Raw genomic sequence first — 11,531 nt, 5'->3', positions numbered from 1 at the left:
GAGAGAGAGAGAGAGAGAGAGAGAGAAAGAGAAAGAGAGAGAGAGAAAGTAGGCATGCAGACAGGCAGTCGTAGATGAGGTGAAGGTCATATTTGCTCAGATACAAAGCGGGACGTCATCCTCGGTTTCGTTTTACCTACCAAAATTATTCTTTTGATAAGATACTCTTCTTTTAAAATGAAAAAAAATTTAATGAAAATTTTTTGAACGTTAATTATATTATATAATAAATTTATATATTTTATAAATTCTTTTATTTACATTTAAAGAATTTGTGTTAATTTATTGAAAAGTTCATAATACATATTTTTAAATTATCTCTTAAAAATGATAAATGATAAATAATATATATTTTTTTCATTTTATACGTAACTTATCAAACGGTTTCAATATATCTAGTTACGGTATGAAATGTTTTATTCGTTTGGTTCGATACATATTCTATATCCATAATGAAATTACTTTAATTAAATTTATTTAGTATTTAATATCAATGCTTTCATTCATTAGAAAAAAATTTATAAAAAAAATCTTATAACAATCGTTTGCTCTTCTGAATTATTAAAAAGAAAAAATTTGATAGATATATATATATAATTTTTTTTAATATAAAAATCCAAGAAAATTGATCATTTGAACGTGTCGAGTTGTCGATCGCACTCTTTCTCGAGCTCCCATGACGTTTTCCTCGACCGTATTCCACTGCGAGTTTAGACGATGACGTCACTGATGGCTAACCGGTTACGTCATTGAATTCAACGTGTATTAGGTGCCCATGCAGGAGATAATTTCCAACTGTATCATCGATCATGCTCCCTGTATTTTTTTTTTCAAATTTTTAAAAACGAATGTCAAAAAGTGAATTAAATAACATTTGTTATCACGATTGCAAAAATTAGTAATAACATATTTATTTATATTAGAATTAGATTTCTTGTATTATCAAATTTGCAATTGAAATAGATTATAAATAAATAGATTAGTATAACAGATTTTTTTTTTTCTCCTATGATTTATCACTAGGTGATAAATCAACATATTATACATATGTATATGGATCTAAATTACTTTTAATATAATTTCGCTCACACAAATGTACTCATCATTATACCGGATCTGTGTAAATAGCAGCGTAACGTGAGATGTTCCATTGTGTACAATATGAATAGAATTTTTTTCGAAATTGAAGTCTATTGTGTACGATGTACATATAATTTTCACTTTTATTTTATTTGATTATAACTCGTAATTATTTTCTGCTTTATTTTAATTTGATTAATTTTTGTCTCTCATTTTCAAAATATTATATACATGTGTAATGTTTCAATTAACGACAAAGGAAAAATGATACACTATATTTCACATTTGAAGATGTCAAGAAGAATTGTTATCTAATTTTAATCGAACTAACAATGCTGCGAATGTGTTTTACTAAAAATAAATTTGTCAGATACCCGCGTTAAACGGTTAGAGTGAAGTTGCCAAATTTGATTAAAGCGAATGCAATTGCCATGAATTAAATCAAATCTGACTGCGGTTATTCGATATCTAATAATATCATTGGTAAGGAGTTACAGTTACTCAAAATATTCGGATGAATCGTTTTTAATACGCTTAAATAATCAACCTTTCTTTTCTTTTGCGTTTCATTATCTGGATGAGGAAAATAAAATTAAAGTGGTAATAATATAATCATAATCTGATTTGATATCTAAGTCTAATTGAAAAATTCGTTCATGCTATAAAATCCGTTCATTTCGTGTTGATTATAATAAGTAGCACGAGTTGCAAGTTGGAAGATGGTTCAAGGCCTAGTTACTTATTATGTTGCACTATGTTCGAGTATGTGATAAACATTGAGATGATTCATCGTTGATGATAAAATTGAAATGCGATTAAGAGAATTTGCGAATAAAATAATCATGAATATTGATTATATATAACGCGCTATTACGATATAATTATGTATTATAGACGCTAAGTAAGACAACAATTCGAGCTTTGATTTACGATCACGTAATAAAGTTGCACTCTTCATCTATGATTAATCAATTGAATAACTTTATATATATATTATATTATATTATATTATAAATATATAATATTTGGAACAATGCATATTTCACTTCAATGTTTCCTGAGTATCTCTTTTTGAATTAAAAAATTATGATACGATTCTTTATACGAATATACGAATATATTTATAACATGTTTTATATATATATATATAAAATTATAAAATATAGCGAGTGAAGAATTTCATAATATATTTTTTATCAATTTTCAATTATTTTTTTTCTTTATTTTTTCATTCACGTTAAACTTAATTTATTTTTTTCTCGGAATGAGCGTTGATTCATTTCTACGTGTAAGCGTTATTTCTCAGCCATTGTATCACTATATAGTTATTCCATAAATGCAAGAATTATGTATAATTTAGATTATAATATTTTGCAAAAAAAAAAAAAAAAAAAAAAAAAAAAAAAAAAAAAAATAACGCGCAATCTTTTTTTTCTTCTTTTTCTTCTTCTTAGAATTCTCGCTCACTTTTAAATCAAACTCATCTCTCTCTCCTGTATAATTTTACAGATTCGTCGGATATCGTCGATTCGAAATTAAAGTTAATTCTGGGTCTAATATGGACGTTAATTTTACATTATTCGATATCGATGCCTCTGTGGAACGGGGAGGAGGTGTCTCAGTCCGAGGGACCGAAGCAAAGGCTAATCAGTTGGATAAAGAGTAAAGTCCCAGAATTACAGATCAATAATTTTACCACCGATTGGAACGATGGCCGTGCAATCGGTGCTTTGGTCGACGGAGTCGCATCTGGCCTCTGCCCCGATTGGCCGAATTGGAATAAAGCTGATGCAATTCAAAATGCGTCGGAAGCGATGCAATTGGCCGATGATTGGTTGAATATACCTCAGGTAAACCATAATTATTCTATTACAAAATTGAAATGTTGCGCAGAGAAAAAGTATGAATCGAAGGAATCGACGATCCTTTTTTATTCCTTTTCTTGATTCTATCTTACGCTATCTTTTTCACGCAGCTTATCAAACCAGAGGAAATGGTTAATCCGAATATAGACGAAATGTCGATGATGACGTATCTTAGTCAATACCCCAACGCAAAATTGAAGCCGGGGGCACCTCTTCGACCACGTGCCAATAGAAACAGGTATGCAAATTGATCAATTAATTTTTAATTTGGATAATTTTTAAAACAAAAAGTCAAGATAAGTCGAACAGCAATTCGTATAGATAGAATTTCGTTGAAATGGGAAAAATTGATTGTGATGATTAATGAATCTATTTTGTTTTCCGATTCCAGTATCCCGCCACCGCGGTAAGTTGCGTAGATATCGTGTTTTGACGTTCTTTTTTTTTTTTTTTTTATAGCTGTTTATACTTTTGTCACATAATTAATAATTACGCACAGTTTGATCACGCAATTAATTCCTAACTATTCGATTAAAATATTGTAATAATGTTCTTGTAATTCTTACGCATTAGATAGTTATATTTTGTTGTTGTCCATTTTGTTCTAATCAAACGCCTTAACTCGTTTTAGTAATAGATCGAAGCAAGAATTTTTTCTCTTTTTTTACATATTAATTTACTATAGATAATAATGTAAATATGTGTTAAAAAAAATCTTTCTTTTATATTTTCAACGTCATTATTTATTTATTTATTTTTTTTATCAACAATTAAGAATACATACTTATTACTATTATTATGAGGAAACTCTGCAAAAATTATTTCTTTTTTTTATAAATAAAAATTACTGTAAAGAAGTATAAAAATTTAGAAATTAAAATCATAAATTTTAAATAGCTGTACTTTACAAATTGAATATAATTTTGCTCCATCTACGTTATTTTTATGTTTCTTGCTTTATTTTATTTGAAATAGGAATTAGTTTCGAGATAAAATTAAAGAAATGTTAATTTTTATTTATGGTGATGTAATTTTTGATTTAGAGTACGTGCTTACGGGCCTGGTATTGAACCAACCGGTCCAGTTATAGGAGCACCGGCTAACTTTACCGTCGAAACGTTTTCTGCTGGTAAAGGGGATGTTGACGTCATCGTAGAAGATCCTGAAGGAAATAGAATACCGGTAAGAATATAATTTGTTATGGTGGATGGCTCTACCATAATTAATCATGCATAAAAAATTGTTAATATTCTTTAATTATTTCACTCTTTTTGACGTCCTGTTATTATTATTCTTATTATTTCTTTTATTATGTTAGCAAGCATGTATTTATCTACTTATCACGAATAATATGGTTAACCACCGTTCAGGAAACTTCTACGTTCGTTCATCTAATCGCAACTAAATTAGATATAAACCAGCATTCGGATGACGTAATAGTTAATTTTATAATGTTTTTACATTTCTTTCTTACGGTTGTTTCGATCGAATTCACGAAATTATTTAATTATTATTTAAAAAATATTTTGAAAATCGAAAAATACATTTAATTGAAAACGAACGAAATATAAACAATTAAAATCGTTCAAATTATAATTCTGGCACGTGTGATTTAATTGTCAAGACCGTCAATCACACGTTGTCACGTACACGTTTCTCTACCTGTAGAAGAAACTACATTTGCATAAATTATATTGAACAATTAATTGTCAGATTTCCAAATAAATACGTGATCAAAATTGCGATTAATTCGTGTATTTTTTTTTTAATAATCATGTTCTTCTCCAAGGTCGACGTTAGATTCAACAAGGACAAGAATCTCACCTATTCCGTGTCGTATACCCCAAAGAAGGAAGGGCCGCACACGATAAAAGTACTTTTCGCTGGAAGGGAAATACCGAAGAGTCCTTATACGGTGAACGTGGAGGCGAAGGGAGGGGATCCCGGTAAAGTTACGACAAGTGGACCAGGATTACAGCCAGAAGGAGTTATGGCGAACAGACCCACTTACTTCGATATCTTCACAAAGGCCGCTGGACGTGGTGTGCCGGAAGTTATTATCTTGAACGCGCAGGTAAAACGATTATATAGATATAATAGAAAAGGAAGAAATTTAAAAATATTCGCGTTTGAAAATGGTGAAAATTTTGAAAGGAACCGGAGACAATCGTGCCTGTGAGATTGCGGCAACCTTTACCAGAAGTGTGGGCATGCGAGTACACCGCCCCCAAGAAAGGCTCGTATTCCGTAAATGTGTTCTTCGCCGGAAAACCGATACCCGGAAGTCCTTTCAACGTTAAAGTAGGCTCAGTGTCGGATACTAAAAAATGCAAGGCCTATGGACGAGGCTTATTACCGAATGGGGTTCGCGTTCAAGACGATGCAGATTTCGTTATCGTCACGAACGACACAGGGGACGATCTGCCCATAGTTAAAATCATCGGTCCAGGAGGGATTAATCAACCTGTACAGTGAGTCATTCGTTCGCTTCTTCTTCTACTACTACTCTAAATATAACCAATGTTATCGTTAAGAGATAAAGGAGAGCACGTTGTACGTTTCAGCATGACCAAAGTCGATCAGAAAACGCACAAATGCAATTACGTGCCGAACAAAGAGGGGAGGTACGTGGTAATGATCACGTATGGCGGGAAGGAAATTTCCAAGTCGCCTTTCGAGGTGAACGTTGGCCCATACAAGGACTCGTCGATCAGGGTTTGGGGCCCCGGCCTACGCACCGGGATCGTCAATCACACGGCCAAATTTTTCATCGACGCGAAGAAGGAGAACGCCGGTCTCGGGTTCGCGATCGAAGGCCCTTCGGAGGCGAAAATATTTTGCCAGGACAACGGGAATGGAACCGGCGTTATATCGTATTTGCCAACCGCTCCTGGCCAATACGCGGTTCGCATATCGTGCGACGGCGAAGACATCCCCAAGTCCCCCTACATCGTCGACATTTTACCGAAAGGTGACTTCGATCCTGACAAGGTTCGATTTTACGATACTTCGTATGGTATTTGATAAGAAATGAAATTTGAAATAATTTCATCTTCTTCAAATTTGAAATTAAATAAAATTCTATAGGGTCTTGTCGTCCCATAATTAAATTTTAGAATTTTAATTAAAAATTTAAATTCATTAAATAGTTTAGAGACAATTATTATTTCATTAATTCATTCATTCAATTCTTCAATTAAAAGACAATTTATTATCCTACCTTTGTACAATCAATATACGGCAGCTGTTTAAATTAAGTTCATAGAGCAGATCGACTTAAAATTATAAACAATAGAACATGTTTTTGATAAACAAGTGAATAATTCATTTGCCGAGTTTCTTTAAATTATTTTACATAGTTAAAATTTTATTATAAAATATATTTTATTATTAATTTAATCATTATTTCTATATTTTTCTAATTTTAATATACATTTTTATATAAATAAATAAAATTATTAATTTAAATCTTTAATCATCAAAATTAAATTATTAAATTTTTTAAATTAAAAAAAAATATTATTTCTATAACATTAAAATCAAAAAATTCTTATTAAAAATTTATAGTAAATTTGAAATAATTAAGAAAAAAGAAAAGAATTATACAGTTTTTGTAAATTGAAATCGAGAAACTTAACTCTAATCGTATACAGGTTGAAGTATACGGTCCAGGAGTGGAGTCTTTGCTCAGTGGCAAACCAACGAATTTTACCGTGGACGTGAGAAAAGCTGGCCAAGCACCTTTGGAAGTGATCGTTCAAGACGGGGACGGAAGAGACGTACCCGTTCGTTTGGAGGACAAGCACGATGGAACGGTCCAGTGTCATTACACCCCTATATCTAATTCGGATCACGTTGTAATGGTGAGAAGGAAGAATTTCGTATTTCGAGACTCTATGGAATATCTGCACAACAAATTTTATTATATTTAACTCGAGAATATAGAAAAATCTGTATCTGTATCTTGAAAATTTGTTTCTCGTAGGTGGTGTACGGAGGAGTGGCGACAAAGTACTCCCCTTACAGAGTGAAGGTGGAAGCACTCGTAAATCCTTCCATGGTAACGGCGTACGGGCCAGGGTTGGAGAAAGGGGTGAAGTCGAACGTGCCGACTCATTTCACCGTCAATTGCCGCGATGGCGGCCCGGGCGAGCTTCGGGTGAGCATTAAGGACAGCGAGGAGAAAGAGATTCCGTTCTCGGTCACGGATAACAAGGACGGCACGTACACTGTTACCTACGTGGCACGGGAGCCAGGCGCCTGCGTCGTAAATTTGAATTACGGGGGCGTGAATATACCCCAGTGTCCCATAAAGGTTAACGTGCAATCAAGCGTCGATGTATCGAAGGTCAAAGTGGACGATCTTGCACGGAGTAAGTATAAAATAATCTGTCTTTCTCTAATCGTAATCGTTATAATTCGATTATTTAACCGTTTAGAACTCAGTGAAAATTTAATTTAGCTACGAATAAAGTTACTTCGATAAGTTATTGTTCAAAACATAATAATAACAATCGCGAATAATTGTAATGGCTTACTGAGAAAATCGGATCGACAATAATAACTACGAATAAAATGTAATTATTCGAGCATTTTAACGAGCAGTAATTAATTTAAAGTAACTTTATTCGAAATTTTTAATTAATTTACTTTTTCAATGCCAATTCGGTTGGAATTAAATGGCATAAAACTTTTCGCAAAGGATGTTTTTTGAACAGGAAAGTTCAAGTTGGAAATTTAATTTTCCGTATATAGAATTGTATCAAATTTACACACGCATACACACACAGCAAAATTTTATTCCGATTTATATTTGCAACCACGAAATTATCCAACTTGTCACACGTGATCCGTATTAAAATAACGACAATGAAATAATATCGAGTATGAAGAAAAGAATCGGTCATCCAAACGATATCCAAAGATATTTATTTTACTCGAGCACTAAATTACTCGAGATCGACGAGAAAGGCGAAGAAAACTGAAACTGAATTCGAAACTGAATCCATCCAGCCGCCCCGGTGAACAGCTTGCAGCAATTCCGCGTGTTGACCCAGGACGCGGGCAGGCCGGCGGACTTTCAGGTGACGATCACAGCTCCATCGGGGAATCGCGTCAAGGCTCACGTGGTCCCGACCCACGAGGGTTACCTGGTGAATTTCACGCCCACGGAGCTCGGCGAATACCTTTTGGCGATCAGTTTCGGCGGAGAGCCGATAACGAATCAGCCGTATCGATTGACCTGCGTGCACGGCTCCGACCCCGAGAAAGTTCGTGCCTCCGGGCCGGGCCTATCCCACGGGGTGGTGAACAAGCCGGCTGAGTTCGTGATCGACACCCGTGGAGCTGGCCAAGGCAACCTCGGCGTCACCGTCGAAGGCCCCTGCGAGGCTGCCATCAATTGCCGCGACAACGGCGATGGCACGTGCTCCGTCGCGTACCTGCCGACCGAGATCGGCGATTACGGTATCAATATCACGTTCAACGAGAAGCACATCCCTGGATCACCGTTCCAGGCAATCGTTGTGAAAGACGTCGATGTGTCGAAGATAAAGGTCACTGGAACCGGGATACAACCGAACGGTACCGTGCTTGTCGTGTTCCAGAGTGTTCACCGATTTCGATTTTGCTTTTCATTAACAGAGATTTTCAGTGTTTCCTGGTTTCTTTTCTCTTTCTTTAATTATTTTTTTTAATAGTTTCGTATATGGAATGTACCTGCCACTTAATTCTTCTTCGTTATTTCTCACGTTATATATAAACGGCACGCATGCTTTGTGGTATTTTTGAACTTATATTTTTTTGCTTTGTTAGAAAAGGCATATGACGTTGAATTAGATAGTAATCTAGGGGAATTATTGCCACCTGGAAGTTGAAGTCGATCCATACTTTCGGAAGAAACAAAGGTTTCCGCCTCCCCTTTATCTTATCTCTAAAGATTTAGATTTAAATACTTTTCTTTTCATTTGCAGCAAGAAAATTTAATCGCTTTAGCGAGCACCGAGTTCTTCTTGCGTGATTGTTTGTTTTGTTTTAATTCAGAATTTAAAAATATACGCACACACATCGTTATAACACAATAACACGAATTTTTGAATTTCAGGTCCGTGCGTTAATCGCGCGACGGAATTCACTGTGGACGCGCGAGCCCTCGCGAAGGGGAAAAACGAGATCGACAAAGTTTCGTGTAGGATCAACAATCCGAGCGGCAACACGACCGAGAAAGTGATCGCTCTACAAAGTGACGGGACGTATTGCGTCAGTTACGTGCCGTTCGAGGAAGGCCCCCACACCATAGACATACGTTACGACAACGTCCCCGTGCCTGGTTCACCGTTTTCGGTCAACGTCCAATACCGCAGCGACCCGAGCAAGTGCAAAGCGTACGGGCCAGGCTTGGAGAAAGGATTCGTGAACAAGTACAACGTGTTCGTCGTAAACACGAAAGGTAAAAAGAAGCTTGGAATTCTCCAAATTCGAATCGACGCGATTATTCGATGGAGAATAACGAAAATAAACGATTAATTGTTGTTCAGATGCGGGAAACGGGGGTTTGGCTATATTGATGGAGGGCGATGACGGTTCGGAGGTGATTTGCAAGGAGAATGACGATGGAACGTGCAAGGTGCAATATTACACGTCGGCGCCCGGCGAATACGAGATATCCATCAAGTTTGCGGAACAGCACATTCCCGGCTCCCCCTTCCAAGTGTTGGTCGTCGACGAGACGCAGGCGAGCAACGTGACCGCTTACGGGGCGGGTCTGGAAACGGTGAGAGAAGGGATACCTACGAAATTTATAGTGAACACCTCGAAATGCAATTCGGCGCAATTGGATGTAATGTTGAAAACGAACAAAGGGCGTGTTCAAAAGCCGGTGATTAAAAACTGCGGGAATGGTATATACGAGGTCACTTACCAACCCCCGGCTGCTGGAAGCAATTTGCAAGTTGGGGTCAATTTTGACGGCGAAAATATACCAGGAAGCCCTTTCAAACCGGTAGTTTTGCCCACCGTCGAGCCAAATAAAGTCGTCATCTCGGGACCAGGAGTCTCGCCTGTTTGCACCGCCTCCTTCCCCGTCGATTTCATAGTGGACACTTCGAAAGCTGGATACGGGGATCTCGAGGTTCAAGTGTTGGTAAGTTGAAATTTCGGTATTTGAAGAAGTATTATGTACAGCGTTATACAATAGTCTTTCTTGAATTTTAAATCGTTGGTTTTTTTTTTGTATCTAGGGTCCGGATCAAATGCCTCGTAGGGTTGAAATTCAGGATCTCGGGGATGGGAAATACAAGGCGACTTACTTGCCCGACGATTGCGGCCGTTACAAAGTTAACGTAAAGTACGGGGATAAAGAGGTGCCTGGATGCCCAATATTCGTGCAGAGCGTGTCCACCGGAAAAGCTGAGAAATGTAAGATCAAAGAGGGTATTCAACACACTTTGGCTCAAGGTGAAGAGTATTGCATTACTGTGGACACCGAAAATGCAGGCCGTGGCGCGGTGACTTGTCGTATACGATCTACTTCTGGAAGGTAAGTTTCAATTTCTGTAAAATTAAAAATATATCGTGTCGTTTAAAAAAAGCAAAATTGGTTTGTATGATTATTAGACTGTAGATTTTTATGTAGAAATATATTAGGTTAAAACTAATATAGAGAAAATATTTCGTATTGTGATAAAAAACACAAAAAGAAATTAAAAATTTTGTCATTAAAAATCACTCGGAATGTAGAGAAAATCGTGCCTTTGAAGTCAGTTTTTGATTCGTTCCGATATCTCAATCGGATGTCGAATTATAAGGATTCAAAGTTTTCATAATAGTTGCATGAAATGTTATGAATGGGTCAATGACCTATATTTTTTCTTGGAAATGCGTATTATGTCCTTCCAGGAATCGCGTCTGTCTGGAGGTTAGGATAGGTCAATGAGACGAGTGCGATCGAGAGATAAAGACGGAGATATCGAACAATTAAAAAATTACCTTTTTCTTTACACGACTATATCTCGAGAACTGAAAGTCGTATCGAGATAAATCAAAAAACGTTTTAAAAGGGAATGTTTTATGTTTCTAATGAGCTTTTATTCATCGATTTTGAGTCACTATCTTCGGAGTTAGAGCGATTCAAACTTTTCCTAATTTTAATAGGAATTCTCTTAAGAGAATTTCAAGAAATATGTTTTTATTTTGAAATTCTATATGTTTATTTAGTATAAAATATTATATAAAATTGCAGAATATATAAAAAATATTGATTTGTATCAATTATTCACAGTCTAATAATTATCTATGTATTATTAATAAATATTTTTACTTTCATAACATAACATACATTTAACTAACACACGTGTATTGAGATTAACGAAGGTATAAGTCATAAAACTTTCACACAATCTATTGCACTTGAGATATTGATACGTTTATTCTAACTAAATTAGCATTTTGGCACAATGTAGAAAAGACCAAGTGTCATTTAAAGTGATAGACATAACATATCTTGACACGTCTTATTCAAGAGAAGAGTTGTGATACATTGTGTGGAAACCTTATAATCGATATGTTCCATGAAAATTATTTTATTAC

At 35.4% G+C, this 11,531-nt stretch overlaps 1 protein-coding gene across 1 annotated transcript in view; it reads left to right on the top strand.

The window, feature by feature from the left end:
• LOC102671721 (filamin-A) overlaps positions 1-11,531 on the top strand; it is a 36,395-nt gene that overhangs the window by 5,646 nt on the left and 19,218 nt on the right. The window contains exons 3-15 of the mRNA XM_006619710.2: positions 2,590-2,930; positions 3,056-3,183; positions 3,337-3,351; positions 3,989-4,127; positions 4,735-5,019; positions 5,100-5,416; positions 5,510-5,936; positions 6,599-6,808; positions 6,931-7,318; positions 7,959-8,528; positions 9,049-9,393; positions 9,482-10,086; positions 10,184-10,482. Coding sequence (XP_006619773.1) covers positions 2,590-2,930; positions 3,056-3,183; positions 3,337-3,351; positions 3,989-4,127; positions 4,735-5,019; positions 5,100-5,416; positions 5,510-5,936; positions 6,599-6,808; positions 6,931-7,318; positions 7,959-8,528; positions 9,049-9,393; positions 9,482-10,086; positions 10,184-10,482 — 4,069 coding nt within the window. The remainder of the gene's footprint in view (positions 1-2,589; positions 2,931-3,055; positions 3,184-3,336; positions 3,352-3,988; positions 4,128-4,734; positions 5,020-5,099; positions 5,417-5,509; positions 5,937-6,598; positions 6,809-6,930; positions 7,319-7,958; positions 8,529-9,048; positions 9,394-9,481; positions 10,087-10,183; positions 10,483-11,531) is intronic.

The sequence above is a fragment of the Apis dorsata genome, unplaced genomic scaffold (assembly GCF_000469605.1).
Source record: "Apis dorsata unplaced genomic scaffold, Apis dorsata 1.3 scaffold_429, whole genome shotgun sequence".
NCBI lineage: Eukaryota > Metazoa > Arthropoda > Insecta > Hymenoptera > Apidae > Apis > Apis dorsata.
The sequence above is the reverse complement of the archived record's forward strand: the minus strand, read 5'-3'. Positions and strand labels throughout refer to the sequence as shown.